The 23566-nt window shown below is 37.6% G+C and overlaps 1 protein-coding gene across 1 annotated transcript in view; it reads right to left on the reverse strand.

The window, feature by feature from the left end:
* Positions 1 to 2317: 2317 nt before the first annotated feature.
* Positions 2318 to 23566, reverse strand: part of PAWR (pro-apoptotic WT1 regulator) — a 48091-nt gene continuing 26842 nt past the window's right edge. Inside the window, exons 4-7 of the mRNA XM_083365143.1 lie at positions 18866 to 18900; positions 11832 to 11973; positions 11639 to 11743; positions 2318 to 5714 (exon numbers count right to left, since the gene is read on the reverse strand). Coding sequence (XP_083221269.1) covers positions 5628 to 5714; positions 11639 to 11743; positions 11832 to 11973; positions 18866 to 18900 — 369 coding nt within the window. The 3' untranslated portion in view covers positions 2318 to 5627. The remainder of the gene's footprint in view (positions 5715 to 11638; positions 11744 to 11831; positions 11974 to 18865; positions 18901 to 23566) is intronic.

Consider the following 23566-nt stretch of genomic DNA (forward strand, 5'->3'; position numbering starts at 1 on the left):
ATTCCATTAGATCTAGCTTTTGGTGCATTTTACTATATATAAGGAATGTTAAGCTTATGTCTGCATTTTCAGGTGTGGCATTCATGTGGCCCATAAATCTCTCTTTGCACCTATTAGACATCTTGTTATTCCCCAATATTTTACATATAAACAAATCAGTTAATAAAAATGGGAGGCTGACAAGCTACCCAGCAAAATAGGAACCTGTAGCATTTTTTCACTTCTGTGAGGTCTGGATTCAGAATGGGTTACTGTTTATAGTGGAAGCAGGTTTATGTGCCTAAGAAAAGATAAAAGTAAATAGTTGAATGCTTCTTTTTGAGGAACTAGGGGAGGGTAGCATTGTTAAACTAATACTTTGTAACTAGGTATACTCTCCATGTTATCCATTTTGTGACTGGCTACCCATTGCGCTTGAGTCAGTCCTGTTGAAAGCTACAAGAAAAAAAATGTGTATTCAATACAAATAGCTGTTTTCCTGTGGTGTATAGACATTTGTGTTACAATATATATATGCTTTGGTTAGAGTTTGAAAAATGACCTTTGACTACTAGGATCAATTGGAATCACAGATTTGAGAGGAATCTCTAGCAGAATGAGTAGCCCGTAAGTTGGAGACCCCAAACCTTTCCCAGAAGCCCTCTGGCCCACCTCCATATTTGGATAGTGACTTGGCAGTTTGCTGCCAGTCTCTTTTAGAGCAACGGTCCCCAACCATTCTGGTTCTCTGAACTGGTGGGGGAGCCATATCAGCGATGGGGGGAGACGGGATAATTTTGCGTGCATGTACACTGCTTTCACAAATGCAGCTTCACACCTGTGCACATGCACACACTCGCACACCACTGCGGCAGCCTGGTTCCAAACAGGCCACGGCCCGGTACCAGGTCACAGACCAAGGGCTGGGGGCCCATTTTATTCTCATGTGTTATTTTCCCCTAATCCTTGTGTGTGAAAATGATAGTGCTTTCATACTCCATGCTGCATTTTGGGGTGATTAAAAAATAAAAAATAAAACTAAAAAGAGAAAGCGAGAAACGTAGCTTGAAGGTGTATGACTAGAAGATTCAAACCTTTCTTGGGAGTCAAATTTTTAACTTTACTTAAAAAGAGAAAAGGTAAAATATAAATGCCTCTTTTAACTTTAAACATTAAAATGTAAACAGAGAGCTATTTAAGAGTTACAAAAGAAAATGCAATAGTCCAGGCCACAAGATCCTTCTTGCTTGCTAGAAATAGCTTCTTCTCCCCCCACCCCGAACCTTCACACAGACTACAGAAGATCCAAAAAGATTTTTCAGATCACATGATGATTGAGGTGGGGGAAAAAGCCAATAGTGCCTCATGTTTGATCCAAGATTCGCATAAAAATCAATTTTCTAAGTTGTACAGGGAAATAAGACATTTAAATTTTAATTCATCACACATCATAGCTTAAGAATATAGGAGACAAGAGTCAGCCAAGTCCTTGTGGTAGACATATTTACTAATTTCCTTAGAAATGGGGTGCTCCTAAGGCAAATATATTCTGCTTCATTTTACTTTTTTTCCCTGGAATTCAAAATTTTAATATGAGGTGCTGAAGAGATCTTAGTTGTTTTTCTTTGTTTGTTTTTCCCCCACACCTGCTTCATAGCTTTTAGTATTCTGACACTCATTTTAAAAGAACAGTTTTCTTATATCTATCAAAGTGAACAAATTGGGTCATCTTTGTATACCTGGAAAAGAATCATCTCTCTCTGTGTCTGTCTCTCTCTCTCGCTCTCAGAATTTGTATTCTTTCTGAATCCAGCAATAGTGCCACCTGAAACAATTGGTACACATATATTTTGAGCGGCCTGAATAGATAGAACTGATATTTCATTTCCCCCAAAAATTCTGTGTAATCATTTGTACTATATATAATGGCATGATTTGTGAAAACAAGTCAGAGTCATTTAACTAGATAATATTAGGAAGGTGGATTCAGCGGCTAGTTAAATTTCTGATTTGCTGGCTAGGCTCTTGCAGTATTTGCAAGATCCTGATTGTCTTCTCATTTACAGTAATGTATATGTGTCTGCCATAACAAAAAAGGGGGGGGATAACACTATCTTTTTGATGTCTCAGTTTTTCATTAAAAACAAAACTTTTCTTTTAGTTACAGGGTTAAAAAGAATGATCTAGAAAATGGAAGCAGCTAGCATTCTAAAATTATAACAAATATCAGTAATTCTATAAGGAGTTTTTGACCAATAAATTAGAAAAACAAAAACAAAATATGTAACAAATACTGGCCAGATCTAACAAAATGTATTAGTCATTGTAGGATTTATGTCAGAATCAATATTTGCACATTTACATACATTTTAGCCAATGGAATATGCATTTTGAGCTTTCCAGGAACAAAATAAATCTAATGGCAGCATATGACTTTGTTTTTTGTGCTGCAATAATTTAAATATCTTTGGGAATATGGATAATAATCCACAGCACAATACTTTATAAAAGAGAGTTTGTGATTTTTTGCATTTTTGTTTCCAAAAAACTTTATCCAAGGGCACTAACTGAGCATTGACAACAAAGATATGTACAATATTTGTACAAGCCTACTTGGAGTCTTTCTGGAAAGATTCTAGTTTATACATTGCAATTTACTGGGAGGAAGTGTTATCTAGGGATGATCTTCATGCTAATTTCTTGCTGAAAGCCTGAAATTTATTTAAATGAAATTCTATTGCACAAAGAGATCAAATAAGATCCCTTTAATTTGAATCCCAAATAATTTTTCCAGAAACTTTTTATGAAACTTTTATGGAAACTTTTTCCAGAAACTTTTTATGAAAAATTGATCAGTTTTCCTTCCTATTGAATTGTCTATTTCTTTAAACATGAATCACTGTAACTGATGAAATCTATACAGTTTAGGAAGATAGTTAGGAATGATTGAACTCAGTTTAAACTAAGCTGGAAGCTACTATCTTGCAGAAGCGACTTGAGTATCCAACTAGGTTCTTTATTTATTTTAATCATAAGAGTTGCTCATTCAAGAAAATCTAAAATGTAGTTTTTCAGCTGAATATTTTACTTTTGGCAGACTGTAAAGAAGCTATAGGTTTTTTTGAATAATACATACATTTTATTTGGGGACATATAGCCTTACAATTCCCTCTACCAACATCTCAAAATAATACACTTAAAAGACTTTTACACTGGGATTTGAACTTATTTTGTCTCATTCTCCTTTGTTTTACTAGTTTTTTTCCCTGTTATCTTAATTTGGGCTACAGATAGATCTCAGAATATAACAGCAATGAGCACCAGAATTATTATCATTAAACAATGCAGCTACATAGTATGATATCATGTGACCAAATTGCTTACTGATGGCAATTCTAGCAATCCCAGTTGCTGTTGCTAGTCAAGAACCACACGATGCTTTAAAACTGCAGAAATGTTAGTGAAATTGTGAAAATTTCAGCTTTGTTCCTGCAGCCTCACAAAGGATTTCCTCTCAATGCTTGGAATGGAGTTGAAATTCTTTGGTAGCGTACAGAAACATTTGACAGTAAAAGGGCTATCTGCCAGGAAGATTTTGCTCCATCCACTTAACAACTAGTTTAATGACTGCAACCGGGGGTGGGGGGTTGGGGGTTGGCAGATACTGGGATTGCAGTAATTGACAAAGCAGTCATGTGGCATCTCACTTAATGACTGCTTTACTCAACAGGCAAGATTTGAACCCTAACTGCGGTCATAAATCACCTATACAGCCTTTAAAAATACAAAAATGTAATCTATTATGAGTAGTTACATAGTTGTGATCTACTAATAGAGCATTTTTGGTATGCTGCATCTATAACTACAATCATTAGAGAAAAAAGGCATAGACAAATTAGTGCATATTCTCAAATAGTGAGTCATGGGGGAAAAGTTCACTACATTAACTTTGTTCAGTAGAGATTGCCTCTGCAACATTAATACACTTTTCGTACATAAACATTGGCATTAGGAAGCAACTAAGGATGCCTTTGAATTCCAGTGCTACTCTAGGTCCAGTTGAAAAAGTATTTTTCAAGGCTATATAGCTGACTTCAAAACAGAAAAGGCTAGAAACACAATTATATTTTTTCAAGCAAAAGCAAAGGTAGCTGTGTTGCTCAAAAGAAAAACATCCAGAGTAAAGGGTAAGACTATCTGAAAAGTCAGAAATGCTGGTTTTGATTTTTTCAGAGTTCGACATCAGGGGAGCTGATTATTTTTTTCTACTTTTACTTCTCTACTTTTTTTCCCTACATCTTTTTTGCCTGACAAATCAGTGGAGGTATTTTGAAAGCTTAAATGTTATATTTAAGTTTCCTTGCTAAAAGTTATTCTCTAACTTTAGAGTTTTATAACTTAAAACAGAACGGACAATTGTTGCACAACAGTGACATAGACAACTGACACTAGACTATAACAGAACATGCAACATACTTTATTTAACAAACATTAGTGTTATTCTAGATGTTTTCTATAATACTTTTAGAGGGGTGAACAATCATAAAATTCCTTTGTAAACTATATCAATTAAAACTTTATCACAATTCAAAAACCACTATGAATCATATAAGAGCTTGGTAGATCATAGTGTTGCAAAACGAATCCATTGTACTTATTTTGATGCTAACCTGGTACATGTATTTTGGATGAAGTCCATTCACATAGGCATGGTTTAAATGAACAGTTTTGGTCTATAGTCATTTGGCCAAGAACACTAATATTTCTCAACCCAATGCAAAGGTTATATGATTTGTTAAACTATTGTTAGGCAATGATTCTCACTGTATCTAGATCAGAAAACTGCAACTTAATATATAAAATCAGAAAGACTGTTCTTAGTCCAATAAACTGTGATTGTAATATTTGAAGTATTTCACAGTATTCATAAATTTCAAAAAATGGCACCCTCTGAATTCTTCCTGTGGAAACATAAGCTCTGTGTGGTAGTATGCAATATACACGTTTTTCTAAAAACTACTTATTAGTTGTGATAATTATTGATGATTTATTTATGATTTATAAAACATTTTCATCAAACAGCATCTATACAGGAAAATACTATCTATTACTGTCAGTACTTCAGATAAAGTATAAAATAAAATCACAACATACAAGATTTTTGCAAAGTAACACTCTGTAAAATGTTTTATATCAGTAATGCACTTTTTACCTGTTCAAACAAAGAACAAATACCTCCCAAAATACTTATTTTGACCCTGTGTAAACAGATTATATTCCTATTTCTTCTATTCATAGAGCAGGAAAAAGCCCCTCCCCTACAAATAATTTCCATATTGACTAATTGCGACCTTTGTAATCAGGAATTATTTAAAAAGTATAACTGGGTCAAATATATAGAAAGACCTAATGCATCTCAATGAGCATCTCACTTTGGGAAATTCAAGGGAATGAGCTTAGAAGTAACTGCATCATGTAAAACATTCATCATTTCTCCCTGCTCCTTAATAATAAATATAAAGACAATTGTTTTGACATATTGCCACAAAGGAAATATCCTAATCTTGACCCTTAAACATTCAAATCAGTAGTTTCATATTTCCTTCCTCACTGAGGCTTCCATCTTCTATTTTGGCAGCTTCCGTCTTCTATTTTGTCAGCTGTCCAACAACTTTTAACAGTGTCTTATTTTCCTGCTTTAATTGCTCATTTTCATCTTCTATATCATCTAGATCCTTTGAGAGAGAATAAAACAAGATATATTGCTATTAATTAAGTTCTTTTTAATCATTCAGTTAATAATTCACTCTGTAATACATGATATGAATTTTAGTCCATAAAACCAAAAAATGGTGAACTACAGATTGAGATGGCTTAACAAACTGGTTGGGAGCTACTTAATAAACTTATAATTTATATTCTGTAACAAACAATTTACTCTGATATGAATGCTTTATATATTTATCTTTATTATGGCTGTTAACCAGGACAGGAAAATTGGTATTTGTATCTGGAATATCCAAAATTAAATTGACAATGTCAGGATAGTTAAGAAAAGTACATACAGACAAAACAAATCGGCTAAAAACCAATTATTAAACAAAAAATACGCTAAAGGACTTGCTCAGGCTACACATATGCAACAAGGAGAAAAAAGATTAAAATTAATAATATAAACTTTGAAATAGTATAAAATACAAATATACTACATATACACAAACACCTGCAAACGTACACATTTATTTACCATGTATATTTGAAAATAAAAGAATAAAGTTAACAAAAGCGATTTAAGAATTATAAATTCTCTTACACAAACCTGTTAAACCTGAGAAAGATATATTATAATAGCTGACATGGCACAGCCACCCCAAACCTAATGGTTAATGCAGTACTTGCTTACTTGTGCCGTTTTGATGGTTGGTTGAGATATGATTCTGCCTTCTCCCAGCTTGGGATCAAAGGCAGCTCAAGAGATCTTTTGTCACCATGGCAACAGCAAAGCTGATCCAGGGTAGAGATGGTCTGATTCACTGGAAGGGTTTATACACATGACCTGTTTTTACCCCCTCTTGAGGCAGAGGTGACTTGATCTGCATTCTCACCTACACATCACTCTGTACTAGCCTTGAGCCATTAGACCTTCTGGAAAGCCTTGAAGACCTGGCTTTTTCCTCAAGCCCTGGTATCAGGATGTTAGTGGACCCCAGGACATGTGTTTTGCTCTGGGTTGCAAAGCAGTTTTGTGAAGCCTTGATTAATTTTAATTTTGCAACATTTTATGGCTTTACTTTATGCATTACTATGTTAATTGTTTGCAACTGTGGCTAAGATGGCAACTGTAATCCCCCTATCTTTTTGAGTTGTTATCTCTGGTATTTGCTCTTTGCAGCAGAAATTTTAGTTATCAGTATAAATGAAAAGAAAACCTTATCAAAACTGGTTGTGGGGACTCATCTGAGAAATACATGTTCAACAGCATTGTTTTTTGTTGAGCAACACTGAACTTGTCAGCATGATATTGTTTTATTACTTAAGCCAGGGATTACTTAAGCCAACCCCCAGTCCATGGACCAGTACTGGTCTGCAGCATGGCAGAAACCAGGCCGCGCAAACAAGCAAAGCCCCATCTGCAGGATGCAGACAGCCTGCAAAACCATGCTCCCTCAGAAAAACCTCTCCATGGAACCGGTCCCTGGTGCCCAAAAGGTTGGGGCTGCTGATTTAAGCAATACAGACACTTCACATTTGAAAAATAAAGTAGCATTGTCAGGATACAATTTTGAAGTCCCCCACTGTTTTTATTTAATTTCTGAAAAAAGTGTGCACCATATCTAGGAATTTCAAATATCAAGAAAGCTACAATTTAAGTTTACTTTTGTCTTCCAGGTGGGTGTCACAAATACAAATCAAAATAATTGTTTTAAAGCAGACACAGAAACATTTAAAAAAACTTAATATTTGATATAAACACATTCTGGAATGTTTATCTAGCACAAGTAACATTCCAAAATGATTAAAAGTATGAGTTACTTGGACTAGGTCCAAACACAACCACTGGCTGAAATTTAAATAGTCAAACAATAAAAAAAACAAATTAATTGCATTGTGTGCAGGATTTGTTTCCCAATGAACTGAAATTCCTTTCCTAAATTACAAACTCTGTTTAAAAAGCAATGCCATGTAACACACAATAAAATTCAAGTAAGAAAATATTGGGCACATAGAACAGCTCTCTATTATGATTAAAGAATTCATGCTGCATTTCTCAAGAGTGTTTCTTAGAATCCCACTAGAACTGGTCATTTTATTTAATACTTCTAATATGTTTCAACTGCTAACAATAAATCAGTAATAGTTTATCCATTTTACATGCATACAGTTGCAAGAAAAAGTATGTGAACCCTTTGGGATTACGTGGAGTTTTGCATGAATTGGCCATAAAATGCGCTCTAAACGTCATGTAAGTCACAACAATAGAAAAACACAGTCTGCTTAAAATAATACTACACAAACATTAGCTGTTGTCATGTTTTAATTGAACATAAGATGGAAACATTCACAGTGCAGGGTGGAAAAAGTATGTGAACCTTTGGGCTTAATAACTGGTTGACCCTCCTTTGGCAGCAATAACCTCAACCAAACGTTTCCTGTAGTTGCAGATCAGACCTGCACAACGATCTGGAGTAATTTTGGACCACTCCTCTGCACAAAACTGTTTCAGTGTAGCAATATTCTTGGGATGTCTGGTGTGAATCGCTCTCTTAAGGTCATGCCACAGCATTTCAATCGGGTTGAGGTCAGGACTCTGACTGGGTCACTCCAGAAGGCGTATTCTGTTCTGTTGAAGCCATTGTTTTGTTGAATTACTTGTATGTTTTGGGTCATTGTCCTGTTGCATCACCCATCCTCTGCGGAGCTTCAGTTGGCGGACAGATGGTCGTACGTTTTCCTGCAAAATGTCCTGATAAACTCTGGAATTCATTTTCCCATCAATGACAACAATCCGTCCAGGCCCTGAGGCAGCAAAGCAGCCCCAAACCATGATGCTCCCTCCGCCATGTTTTACAGTGGGGATGAGGTTTTAATGTTGGTGTGCTGTGCCTTTTTTTCTCCACACATAGTGTTGTGTGTTTTTCCCAAACAACTCAATTTTGGTTTCATCTGTCCACAGTATATTTTGCCAGTAGTGCTGTGGAACATCCAGGTGCTCTTTTGCAAACTTCAAACGTGCTGTAATATTTTTTTTTTGGACAGCAATGGCTTCCTCCGTGGTGTCCTCCCATGTACTCCATTCTTCTTTAATGTTTTCCTTATTGTAGATGTGTCAACAAAAATGTTAGCATGTGCCAGAGATTTCTGTAGGTCTTTAGCTGACACTCTTGGATTCTTCTTTACCTCATTAAGCATTATGCGCTGTGCTCTTGCAGTCATTTTTACAGGACGACCACACCTAGGGAGAGTAGCAACAGTGCTAAACTTTCTCCATTTGTAGACAGACTGTCTTACCATGGACACATGAACATCAAGGCTTTTGGAGATACTTTTGTAACCCTTTCCAGCTTCATGCAAGTCAACAATTCTTGATCGTAGGTCTTCTGAGAGCTCTTTTCTGCGAGGCATGGTTCACATCAGACAGTGCTTCTTGAGACCAGTAAACCCAAAACAGGTGTGTGTTTTTAAAGGGCAGGACAGCTGTCAGCAACACATCCAATATCATCACACTGGTTGGAGTCAAGGTTGGCTCACTCCTGGCTCCAATTAGCTCTTGGAGAAGTCATTAGGCTAGGGGTTCACATACTTTTTCCACCCTGCACTGTGAATGTTTCCATCTTATGTTCAATTAAAACATGACAACAGCTAATGTTTGTGTAGTATTATTTTAAGCAGACTGTGTTTTTCTATTGTTGTGACTTACATGACGTTTAGAGCGCATTTTATGGCCAATTCATGCAAAACTCCACGTAATCCCAAAGGGTTCACATACTTTTTCTTACAACTGTATATACATACCCATAACACTACTCCTTCTGAGCATAGGAAACCTTATCCAAAATGCAAAAATTAAAGAGGTAGTAAACAGAGAAGAATAAGACATTAAAAAAGGAACTGCATCCAAGCTACTTTAAATCAAGAACACTCACTATGTTTCTGCATAACTTTCTATTCTTGTGAACACCCACATTTCCACCATCTCTGTAAACTCCATACCATATATTGCTTTTTGTTAAATCTGATACTTTTGTGAATCTCATCTCTATCCACAAGTTTTTCACTCTTTTCTTTCTTTTCAATCCATTCACTCTTCTTCCTTCTTACAATTTGACCCACATTTAATCTCTCTATATAACTAAACAATCTCAATATTCTTATTTCAGTTTTGTACCAAGTCCATATTACTTACAATTAGTTCTATCTCCTCTTTTTTTATCTTACATACTTATGTAATCCACACCTATTGAATTCAACTGTTTTTTCCTAATAAATCCAATTTTCAAGTTTAAATGACCACATGGGCATAGCATGCTGTTTTATACACCCATTTACACTTATTTCATCATTCTTTGTTCCCATTATTCTACCAGTATTTCCCCTTCTTCAAATTTCTCTACCCATTTCCCCATCTTTCCTAAACCATTTTCCAAAATATTTGCTCTGATTTTTCACTACTAAATGTAATTTGCATTCACTCCATTATTTTGTCAAATAGAATATTATTTTTCAGAATTATGCTCTTTCTTTGCATTATACAAAGTAATTTTTCGTGTAAAGTATCTGGGTCCTCAGTCATCAATTGTATATCTGCTTGTAAAAGTACACACAAACATACTTCTAATATTCTGTTCATTCTCATTGGCATAACATATTACTTTTATAGCATTAAGAAACAGCTTTTACCTCTATATTCATAAACAATATTTACAAATTGTTAATAATTCATCACTATTCACTCTTTTAGCCTCACCACTGCTGCATGTTGCAACTGTTGTTCTGTCCATCTTTGATGGAACTTGCTGTACTTTTTTCCTTTATCATTCTGCACTGCTCTCAATTACCTTCTGTTCACCCTAATGCAGGGGTGTCAAACTCAATTTCATTGAGGGCCGCATCAGCATTGCGGTTGCCCTCAGGGGTCTGGGTGGGTGTAGTCTGGGTGGGCGTGGCTAAAGTGTGTGTGGCCTACTGGGTGGGCGTGGCCAGCTCTACACCGTTTGCATCAAGGGTGCCTATGGGGGCCTGGGCAGGAGTGGGACAGATCTGGGGGTCTCTGGCAGGAGGGTCTCTGGGCCAGGGCCAAGGCAGTGGGGGCCGTTCCCTCACTGTTTCCAGGATGGCTTCACGGGCCACATGAAACCACTTCACGGGCCGGATCTGGCCCCTGGGCCTTGTGTTTGACATGTCTGCCCTAATGCCTCAACTATTATTTTCATACCACTCCTACTTTCACCTGCACTCACAAAAGTCTAGCTGACATATCTACAACATATATGTCCAAATCATAATTAAACTTGTACTTTCATCCCTTATGTATATTCATCAACACAACTCAATAGGAAATTCTATCAGAACTATTACATCCTTTCCCATTTCTTATCTTCACAACAAAACACACACACACAGACACACACACTTCAATCTGGTTAATTGAAGCCTTCCCATAAGTCTTTCTAGAAAAATACAAAAGGAATAGATCAGGGCACCAGTCTTATTTGTCCTTCTGCCACATGCAGAATTTCCTGATAAAAATTGTACCAGGTGTTTTTGTTGTATTTTCACCTGTGTTACAAATACAGCGCAAGCCCAGTTTTACTCCAAGCAAGATCAAACTACTCTATTTAAGTTAGGCAAGATCTCTAATTTTGGCAACGGACTGTTGGCTTGCAAATCTAAAGTTTAAACATTAGATTTGAAAGCCAACATTCTGTTGCCAAAATTCTTCTCTTCTAAAGACAAGAAACTGCAAGTACACTTCTCTCTTGGATTCTTTGAAAGAAGAATGAATGAATAAAAGAGTGAACAAATAAATGAACATCAATGTGCCGGATTATGCACAAATGTAAATCCAAATTTTGGGGTGGGTGGTGGGTGGGATGGGCGAGGGAATGTATGACTTGTACAGAAATTCTAGGAAACACAGCTAGGTTGAAGAAAAACTTACCCTATTTAATAAATCAATTTCCTCCTTTAATTTTCCAATCAACTCTTCTTTGTCTTGGGCTATCCTCACAAGCCTCAGGTTTTCTTGTCGCTCCTTTGCTAGATCCTTCAAAAAATAAAATTTAAAATAGTTCATTTAAAAACAGTAAAAACAATAGACATTAGATTGCAGCTTTTATAATGATTATATTGACCTTTTCAAGATCATCAATCTTCTTTTCCAAAGAATTAGCTGATACAAAGTTTCCAGAAGAATTTGCATCCCTGTTGAATCTGCTATATCCTGGCCTGTCTGTACGTGAACATCTATTAGAAACTTCATCATCTGGTGTTGTGCTGTGAAAAAAAATACAACTTACAATTTAACATACTTGATGCATAATAGAATTATCAAAATTATTTCCATGTTCCCCAATTTAGTTGTGGCAATATTGATACTAAATCACTGAAGGCAAGTAAACCGCAGCTTGTGTTAAACTACTTGCAACAAGCATTTGGAATGGCTGTGCTAAATTATGCCCATCTTCTTTATTGTAGCATGCCCATAAGACAAATCCACATTACATCTGTTTTACAGATAAGCATCAATTAATGCAAACAAGCCATAAAATATTTCAGTCTTCCAAATGTTCAACAATTTACATACAAAAATGCCTACATCACTGTCAGTTGCTATATTTAGGATGAATATATTACATTTAATGCATGGCACACCTGATTCTTTTATTTTTGTTTGCATTATTTTAAACCAGGATACAGAGTACCTGTAGACTGCTGAGCCACAGTCTGAATATGGACTTCAAATTCAATACAGAACCCACTGGAATACTCTATTATTATTTTTTTAGGAAAAAAACACCACTTAGTTTTAGGACCCTTATGATGTGGAAAAAATGATTATACCAACTCTTTCTATAGTCATTTTTCTCTCTCCCCAATTTATTAATTAAAATATGGGGGATGGGTACTGTAAGGGACAATAAATAATTACAGAAGGAAAGAAAAAATAAAAATAATGGATTAAAAATATCAGTAAGTAATCATTTTTCTAAATAAAAAAATCATTATTTTTATTCCCTGAAACAGAGGTAAAATGTAAATTAAAACCTGAGTTAAACTCGATTCCTCATAATTTCATAAATGCATACACACAGTGTGCTCTTGGTAATTATGTTCTCAGTCAGACAGACAAAAACTTTATTTCAGCATTGACCAATAAAAATACATTCAGTAAAACAAAGTTAGCCCCTATTGTCAATGACAACCATTCGTGAGCGAAGCTTACATATAATGTAGCAAAGCTTTATTCTTTTAGAGAAACAAGATTTATCCTGGTTTATTAACACTGCAAATAAAAATTATTGGAGTGCCTAGGAAACGTAGATGAAAAGGAGTAAATCATCTGAATGTCCCTGTAGAACTGGTTGTGCAAAAGAATATGGGCTATGGTTTCTATAAAACCTGTGTCACAGGGGTAGTGTTGAGTTTTATAAGAGGTTATCCTATATTTCCCTTCCAAAATGGGGAAAGCATCACACTAAGCCAGGGGTGTCAAACTGCTGGCCCACGGGTCAGATGCGTCATGGCAAAACCGCACCCCACCCACTGCCAGCAATGGAAAAAAAGTCATAATACGTCATGACACATCAAATGATGCTGCACTAAGCCATAGATAAAATACAAAATTTGAATTCTGAAACTGCGATGCAATGTAAATATGAAACTGGTATGGAATTAAAACTTAGCTTCTTTTGGATAGCTGTTTCTCAAGACAATTTAGAACAATTAATCAGTGGAACAACTTGCCTCAAGAATTACCGGATGCTCCAACACTGGAAGTTTTTAAGAAAAGACTGGACAACCATTTGCCTGAAATGGTATAAGGGTTTCCTACCTGACCAGGGGGTTGAACTAGAAGACCTCCAAGGTCCCTTCCAACTGTTATTCTGTTATTCTTGTCAATCTTAGTCAGTTAGCTGGAATTGGGATATAGTTTTAGATAGTAGAGATATTTATTCAGAGATTGGATCCAGGCTTACTGACTCCTGCTTCCCATGTTCTCAACTCTAAAAGGGGTAGATCTCTCTGATCCTTTGCTGCCAGTTACTAACCTTTGGATTTTTACAGCCCAGATACGATAGCACTAATTACATAGTACAAATGATAGCACACTTAAGCTGGCTGCTGCACTTACCTGCAGTTTGCTTCTCATTGCCATATGCTGCTGTCCTTACCAGATATGCCACCCTATACAAGTGCCATGATTCTCCTAATGTGCACTTGCATGAGCTCTATGAATTGCTAGGCTACTTTCCACTAAACCACTTCTGAATTTTCAAAGAAAGCCACAAAGCTAGGAGTGACCATATCTAGCAAACAAAAATGTAATTATATTTGCAGTGTTTACAACAAAGTTGTATAAGTTATGCACTGCATACATTATCTTCTATAATGTGTGAGTGGGGAAGTTGGAGAGGATGTTAATATAGTTTCAGCTTTCTAGGAAAATGAAGGGGACTGTTACTATATTGCCACTAAAAGAGATTTCTTAAGGCAGTCTTGTTCAAATGGGGCTCTGCAGATTCCATGAGAAATCACTAAAGGATGTGTTAGAGATTGTGACCAGGAGGTGGGGTGAAAATAATTTTTTTACACTATGCTAGCACTAGCAGTGGTGCAATTTTTACACTGCCAACCTTACACCTTTTGTTATAACTATCACAAAACATGGATAGTTTTGGTTACAATGAATTCTACCAGGAATTTTTTTTTGCGATTTTTATCCAAGGATTCCCAGATAGATGAACATTATTTCAAGGATTCCTCCACGCTAAAGAGTTATGAAGGACTGCTGTAAACATATTCCACAGAGTCTATTTTATAATTGGAAAAAAATTCCTAAACCCTATGTCTAAAATAATACAGTGAACTATTTTGTGGATGTAGCAAGCCATGAGTTGCCAGATAAACAAGATTCTTTCAAAGTAGCTTTACCCAACTTGGAAGATGGACGACAACATTTATCGTCCTCAGCCAATAATACCATCTTGGCTGGAAATAATAGAAACTGAAGTCAATACATGTGTAAGGATGAATGTTTGGGGAAGGCTGTTTTAAAGCATGATGACAGAGCGGTAAGGAATTTTGCAGCTTAATACTATTACCATATTTGGCATTCCTTGTTCTGGACTTTATTATCTACAAACAGGAAGTATCTGTTGCAACACTAAACATAAAGTTTAGAATTCAACTTTTGAAAGTTTACTGAATTCATACTTTGTAAAAGACCTGTTCAGTTGTCATATGCATTTCACATGACTGAAGTTTCCTTGTAAAAAAAATAAGTGTCTTTTGCAGTTCCACCCACAGGATTCTGTTTTATGTGTGTTCATAATTAGCAAATTGTAAGATTAACGTCTATATGAATTAGTTCTTTATTTGGCCAGGAAAAGGAAAGAAATTTTGTGACAGATTGCACTGGTCACTCTACTGAATGATCTGCATCATGACCTGGATGGGGAAGCGTGACCTTCACAGTATTAGTAGTGGCTTTTGATATAGAATTGACTACCCTTTTTTATACAGTAATTTTTATTAAACATTATATTTATTCCCTTTCCAGCACTGATGTTGTTACCTAGTTTGGGTAATGAAACGTCTACAAGCTGAGAGAGCACCAAAAACCCCTCGTGTTAACCCTGAGCTACAAATATCCTCCTTTATTGACAACATAGTTAGTATTATATTTTTGGAAATTTTCTTTTTATTTTGTAGCATTGGTTTTAGGATTCAAAGGTGTATATTTTTCTAATAAAAATAAAATAAAATAAAATAGATTGAATTTCTTTTCAGAACAAAATGCTACAATCAGAAATACAAATAAAAAAACCCTGGGCATTGGCCTCTCACTATGACTTCTACTTACAGATCTAAGAGGATCTCTAAGTCCACAAGCACTCTTAAGTCATGAAGCATCACCCTGATAGATAAGAGCCTGCCCATCAAAGAGTAGCAGTGAGATTACAAAGGACCCCAAACTATCAACAGCAACTGAGATGTAACATTAAATTGCAGTCTGTTCTCTCCAATACAGACCAGGAACAAGTAGCAATAGCAACTTCCCAATATGAGGTGATGTACAATTGGGTATCCTAAGTGTTGTGATGATACCCCATCCTGATAACCTCTTCCAGTTACTTTATATAAATGTTAAAAAGCAGGAGAGACAGGACTGGCCTTTATGCATACCACAGATCACGGGCACTAGGCTGGTCTCTCCTCCCCCACCTATACAGATTAAAGCTACCCACTAGGGTAGATATGGAACCACTGCAAGACAAGACCTGTTTTTCCTAATCTTCATAAGCAGTCCAAGAAGATACCATAGGGCATAGGCCAACTTCCAAAGAAGAAAAGGTGGACTGAAGATGGGTCTATGAAAAGCAGAGTTGGTACCTGTGGCAGCATGAAGAGCCAGTAAGTAGACCAGCTCTTCTGTTATTCCTCTCTAGGCAAGAGGACTTGAGATCACCCACAAGTGTTTCAGATAACTGTTCTTGTGAGGAGACTGCAAGACAATAGTCTCTGAAAGGTTTAGAGCTCTGGGAGATGAGGGAATAACCATCTTGCTGAAGTCGTGATCAGCCCCTCTGAAAGGACACTAGGTTTATAAACTTCTAATTACTTTCAGAAATTGCTTATTAATTGCTTTTCAACTATTGGGAATTTTTGTACTGTATTGAGAGGTCCAACAGCACTGGGTAAGTGTTCCTTCAATCCTAAGCAAAGAAACAAAACTTTTAACTGTAAGTTATATACCGGTAGCTTAATTTTTTAAATAAACAGCAAAAGGATGATTATTTGATTTTAGAAGTTTATAAATGGACTAAGGGTCCAGATAAATTTGAAATAAGATTTTAGAATTAATTATAAAGAATCCTCCCCATGGGAAACTGCTTTTGTTTTGAATTTAAACAATCATTAAAGGGTACGATTGTAAAAATTGAACACCAGAGGGAACTAAAGATTATAAATAAAGGAGAAGAACACTCAAACTGAACTTACAATTATAGAATGAAGCAAAGTATTATAACATTGGGCAAACTGAAGGACATTTTTGAACAAGGAATTCAGAAGTTAATATTAATAGTATCTGCCTTTAGCTGATGTCTTAATGAATAAAAAGGATATATACACAACAAATCAAGAGTGACCTGGGTCATAATCCCTATATTGGGTTTAGAAAAAAGGCTTGTTAAAGGATTGAATTTTTTTCTGAAAAAGGACAAAGAAAAAAAATGAAAAGAAATCAAGTTCTATGATATTGTTTGAAGGGACTAAAGATTAAGATTGTTAGAAATAAAAGGAATGTAAAGTTGATGTACTTGATCAAAATTAAAATAACTAGGGTGTAACTCTTAATGGACTTTTGCTGACATCAGAACTGAAGATTTATTATTAATAAATAATAATAATTTATATAAATAATTTATTGCATTATTAATACATGCAATAAATAATAATAATAATAATAAAATAATAATTAAATTAAATTATTATTAATAATTTATTAATTTGTTTACAGATAAGAGATATGGGAAGAGGGGATCATTTGTTGTATTTTAAGAGAAATAGATAAGTTTATACTTGTGACAAATGTGGGCAATCACTTCTTTATAATTTTTTTACTACATTCTTATTTTTCTTTTTTCTATCTTTTCCCTTTTTTCTATTTCTTCTATTCTTTTCATTTATTCTGGTTTTTTCAACTTGTATTAGTTTTCACTGTTGTAATTATAATATTTAATAAGCCACTACTAATACTAGGAAGGTCACACTTCCCCATCCATAATCCAGGTCATTCAGTAGAGTAATCAGTGCAATCTGTCACAAAATCAGGCCTTAACCCCACCAGAAAAGGGTCCAGATAATCCATTTTTAGAGTGTTGCGAAGTTGATCCATGCAAAATCTAAAACTGAGGTTCATTAAAACTTCCTGTGATGGGCAATGATACGATCCACTTCAGAGTATGGCATAGGATATTCAACACTCTAGAAACTAGAAAGGAGGGTGTTGGATACTTAGAGTAGAATGAAAAGGAAGATTCATCTTGCAAAAGATTTCTCTCGTGTTAATATAATAAAACCATATTTTTACTTCTTTCGGATGTTGTAGATTTCTTTTAGGAAGTTAATGCTGTCATTACCTTCTGTCATTGTATAATGGCTTTTCTTTTGCCATCTCCCTTCCAAATCTTTGGCTTAGATAGGTTTATTTTCAGTGTCATGGTTTCTTGGGGATTAGGTATCAAAAAAAAAATAGTAGAATAGGAAGATAAAGAGAAAAGGGCCAGGCTTTATTGCCATTACTTTCTCTTTAAGTTTGAATAAAAATAAGTTCACACTGTATTATGTAACATATTGTGCTAATTTGCTCTGTCTTGGGTGTCTTTTTGGGATTGCGTCCAGGAAACATCTGTTCCCACAGAAGCAACACTGCTTTAGTTACCTTTCTTATCATTACTTTGTAATAAAAAATACTATTGGTATGTTTAGCTCCTTAAAACTGTGGTATTTGCTAAATATAATTACAGAATTATTGGAAAAAATAGGGTGTATCAGTAAAAGTAGAGTTTTTGTTCCTATGTTGATGGACTTACAATTTTGATAGAGCGATTGTTTGCTGATAAGGTACAAATGAGTACCACTGACTAGGGCACAATAGATTAAGAAAGCTTGGTTTAGCTGAACAGTAGCACTTAAAAGCAGTAGCATACATATCAAAAAGGAGACCCTCTATGTCCTGAAGTGGATATGACTGGAATGCATCTGTATCTGTAGATAACCAGTGAAAGCTTGCTAATATATTGGTTCTTAGGTATTTCTATCTAGTATCCTACAGAACGTGAATTATTTTCCTGAGAAGGTCATTTAGTCTCCCATCTTTTCAATTAAACTTCTTAATATTAAAATTTATTTTCCACTTTTTCCCTCCACTCCAAAAGGTGGTAGTTCAGTAAGCTATAGCTTACATTAAGTCTATTTTGGAGTCTCATCATGGGCTATATAAAACTAGTTGAGAAAGAGCCTTAACTTGCAATTCTAGGTTTTATGGAGTTCAAATAAAATCTACTATTAAACAAGGAACTTTAGTACCAAATCTGAGTGTTTGTTTTCTAGAATCATAGTTATACTTCACTAATCAGTAATCTACTAAGCAATTCCTTACCTTTTGTATCTGTTTCCAATTGCTCTAGATGTGTCCTGTTAAAATATATTTTAAAAACATAATTCAGTATCTAATATTTATAACTGCTGATTTATAATGATTGTATAACTAAAAACAATTGGAGATGTGCCTTATATGTCTCACAATACCATTCTTTGGTCAATATAAACATCCAGCAATGACCACTTACAGTGAGATACTGCTTCACAATCATGAAGGTTTTTACAAAATGATCCAATACACTTTGGCTCACAGAGCTCAAGGAAAATTTTAAAATTCTGCCAAGAATTGTTTCTAGAATTATTTATCCATAGACAGAAGAGTTTACATACTACAACCGTGGTGGAAAACCTATGGCACACGTGCTACAGGTGGCATGCAGAGCCCTTTCTGTGGGGACGCACGCCATTGTCCCAGAGGGATGCAGGGAGGGGCTGTTCCCCTCCCCCTCTCCATGCGCACCTGACTAGTGGGAGCTGGAGAGGGCAGGGAAACCAAATCCAGCAACATTCTTGGTCTCTTTCTCTGCACCAGGAACCTGGCAGCAGCTATGAGAGCTGGACGGGGAGAGGGAAACTTATAAAAGCAGCAGGTTTTGGCGAGAGAGAGAAAGAGCATGTGGCCTTTGGAAGCAACGGTGCAGTCGGAACAATGAGCGAGTGGCATGAATTTGGAGAAAGGGCGAGTGAGGAAAGTAGTACACATGTGTTTGGACTTTGGGAAAGCGAGCAAGGGAAGCAGTGGCAGTTTGGACTTTGAGAAAGTGACCAGGGCGAGTGAGGGAAGTATCACGAGTGAGTTTGGACTTTGGGAAGGTGAGCAGGGCGAGCAAGGGAAGCAGCGGGAGTTTGGACTTTGGAGAAACGGCGAGAGAAGTGTGAATGAGCGAAGCAGAAAGCGTTTGGAGAAAATGCAAGAGAAGGGCGAATGAGTGAAGCCGGTTTGGAGAAAATGCGAGAGAAGGGTGAATGAGTGAAGCAGAAAACATTTGGAGAAAATGCGGGAGAAGGGTGAATGAACGAAGCAGAAAGCGTTTGGAGAAAATGCAAGAGAAGGGTGAAAAAGCAAAGCCGGTTTGGAAAAAATGCGAGAGAAGGGTGAATGAGTGAAGCAGAAAGCATGTGGGGAAACGAGATTCGCAAATGGCCCTTCACACACCTGTGGACTCCAGGGGAGGGGATGCCATGAGTGGCATGAGAGTCCACATTACCTGCGCTACACTGCCCAGACCCCAGCCTGGTTTCAGCAGGCAGCGGTGCGTTCTCCTCACTGCATGGAGCAGCTGGGCCGGGCGAGGCAAAGTGGTGACATGCCGAACCTGCCTGGGCATGTGAAGAGGCAGCGGCAAGCGCATACACCTGGCTTCTGACGTCCCAGATGATTGTTTTGCCACATTCTGAGTGCTTCTCTTTCACCCAGGATGCCAGGCACCAGGCGCATACGCTCGTCGCGGCCTCTGCAAATGCCCAGGTAGGTTCGGCATGTCACCGGTTTGCCTCAGGTGGCCCAGCCACTCGGTGCAGTGAGAAGAACACCCCGCTGCCTGCTGGGGTCTGGCCAGTATAGCCCAGGTAACATGGACTCTCATACTGCTCGCGACATCCCCTCCCCCGGACTCTATGGGTTGTGAAGTGGGTGAGAGCCATTTGCTGATTTCCTTCAGGGGATGACTGTTTTTCTCCCTCCCTCATTACAAATATCTTCCCGCCATTCTGCTCTCATGGCTTTGCGGCCCTTATCCAGCAATTTACAGTGGCCTTTCAAGCCATGACTGGCAGCACAGCCACCAGCCGCACTGGCAGAGTGTCCCTCTCCCCTTGTCCCTTCCTGGGTTTGGAGGGAGGGAGGAAGGAAGGGACAATGAGAGGGAGGGAGGGAAGGAAGGAAGGAACAATGAAAGGGAAGGAAGGAAGCATAAAAAAGAAGGAAGCAAGGAACAGACAATGGGAGGGAAGGATGGGACAAAGAGGGAGGGAGGGAAGGAAGAAAAGGAAAGAAGGAAGGAAGGAAGGAAGGAAGGAAGGAAGGAAGGAAGGAAGGGACAATGGGAGGGAGGGAAGGAAGGAAGGGACAATGAGAGGGAAGGAAGGAAAGGAAGGAAGGGACAATGAGAGGGACGGAAGGAAGCAAAGGAAAGAAGGAAGGATGGATGGGACAATGAGGGGGAAGGAAGCAAAGGAAAGAAGGAAGGAAGGAACGGACAATGGGAGAGAAGGAAGGGACAAAGAGGGAGGGAAGGAAGGAAAGGAAAGAAGGAAGGAATGGGCAATGGGAGGGAGGGAAGGAAGGAAGGAAGGAAGGAAGGAAGGAAGGAAGGAAGGAAGGAAGGAAGGAAGGAAGGAAGGACGGGACAATGAGAGGGAAGGAAGGAAAGGAAAGGAAAGGAAAGGAAAGGAAAGGAAAGGAAAGGAAAGGAAAGGAAAGGAAAGGAAAGGAAAGGAAAGGATAATGGAAGGGAGGAAAGGAAGGAAGGAGGGAAGGGACAATGAGAGGGAAGGAAAGAAGAAAAGGAAAGAAGAAAGAAACAGAAAATGGGAGGGAGGGAAGGAAGGAAAGGACAAAGGGAGGGGGAAGGAAGGAAGGAAGGGACAATGAGAGGGAAGTAAGGAAAGGAAGCGAAGGGAAGGAAGGGACTATGGGTGGGCGGGCACCTACCTCTGTCCCACCCCCTCCATCAGAGACCCACGGATTCCCCCCACAGCCCAGCCTGCACCCCCTAAAGGAACCCCACACTCTAAGTGGCATTGAGCTGGCCATGCCCCCCCCCCGGCCATTGACTTTGCTTGCCAAAAAGTTGCGAAAGGTGATCACATGACCCTGGGACACTGACCGTCATAAGTATGAATCAGTTGCCAAGCAACCAAATGTAAATCGCATGACCATGGGGATGCTGCAACAGTCATGTGTGAAAAATGATCATAAGTCACTTTTTTCAGTGTTGTTGTAACTTTGAACAGTCACTAAGTGAATTGCTGTAAGTCGAGGACTACCTGTACATTATCACTTTTTTCCTTTTTTTTTTTTTTTGGTCAGGTTTTTGACATCTTGCTAGACTGGTGGTACTCGAATACTGCGGCCATGCCCACCCAGTGGGCCACGCCCACCTGGCACCCAGCAATAAATAAGTGGGTTTTGGGTTGCAGTCTAAGCACTCGGTCTCTAAAAGGTTCGCCATCACTATAAGTAGAAATATAAAGAGCAATGAACAGAAATTATTCTTAGGCTTAACTCTAGAGCAGCAGCTTTGAAACAGTGGCATTAATGAGAAATTATATTGTATAAAGGAAGAAGGGAATAAATATAACTCAGGGGTGTCAAACTCAGTTTCATTGAGGGCCGCATCAGCATTGCGGTTGCCCTCAAGGGGCCGGGTGTGTATGGCCAGGGTGGGCGTGGCCTGGGCAGGCATGGCTAGAGTGCATATGGCCTACTGGGTGGGCATGGCCAGCTCTACATCGTTCGCATCAAGGGTGCCTATGGGGGCCTGGGCAGGAGTGGGACAGATCTGAGGGTCTCTGGCAGAAGGAGGGTCTCTGGGCCAGGGCCAAGGCAGTGGGGGCCGTTCCCTCACTGTTTCCAGGATGGCTTCGCGGGCCGCATGAAACCACTTTGCGGGCCGAATCCGGCCCCCGGGCCTTGTGTTTGACATGTCTGATATAACTTATTGTTGTTCATTTATATTCCAGCTTTGCCTCAAATTGAACTCAAAGCAACTTATGAAAACATTTAAATGTATTATATAATAATAGGACATATTTGTAGCTTGGGTTTTAGATTTTGGCTGTAGTTTGTTCTCCAAGCTTATTTTAATATAATTCCTGAACGTTTCGTTACTAAAGTAAGTAACATCATCAGCCCATATCACTTTGAAGTATCAGGAAATAAGAACCAATCAGCTGCTTGGAATTCAAATATAGCTCCAAACAACTGACCACACTGGCACACAAGATGCTTGTGAGCGAAAGAGAATAGGACAAGAAAATCCTGCTGCTGATGTTACCTACTTTGGTAACAAAACATTCAGGAATTATATTAATTTTGTGTTTGTTTTTTTCTGGTAATGAAAAGCCTATATAATGATGGAAGAATTCCAATTCTGAAAATCATTATTTATGAAAAGATTCACTTAACAACTGTCTCGCTTAGCCACAGAAATTTTGGGCTCAATTATGTCTTATCTTGAGGACTACCTATATTAACAGACAGAAACTCTGAGATAACCAATTCAAATGCAAAATATTGAATAGTGTCCATAAGGGAATGCTCTAGTAAGGTGGTTGTTGTGGGTTATAATAGTTAAGCTGATTTTTATTTATGTGAGTTTTAATCACTTGAATTTAATTAACATAATCAGAATATTCACAGACTGCACTAATAAATGTAATACTTAAATCCTGGTCTACGACCACAATAACATTTGATTTTTTACCGATTCTATCAGAAAGTAGTTACAAGTCGGTGTATCTATGTATTATCTTCACCCCTACTTATATTTCAGCCTTGACATCTCTTTTGATTGAAAAAGTGCCCTAATCCTTAAAGAATCTGCTTATTGGACATAGTATACTCCAAAAGTGGTGCTAGGTACTCTTGATTCATCCTATAAATATCAGAATACTATGCCATTTTATCTTATCCTTCATGATAGTACACAAATGCTTCTATGGGTTTTCACAAAGAGCTGCTATAAATTAATCCAGA

Source organism: Vipera ursinii, assembly GCF_947247035.1.
Source record: "Vipera ursinii genome assembly, chromosome: 6".
Lineage (NCBI taxonomy): Eukaryota > Metazoa > Chordata > Lepidosauria > Squamata > Viperidae > Vipera > Vipera ursinii.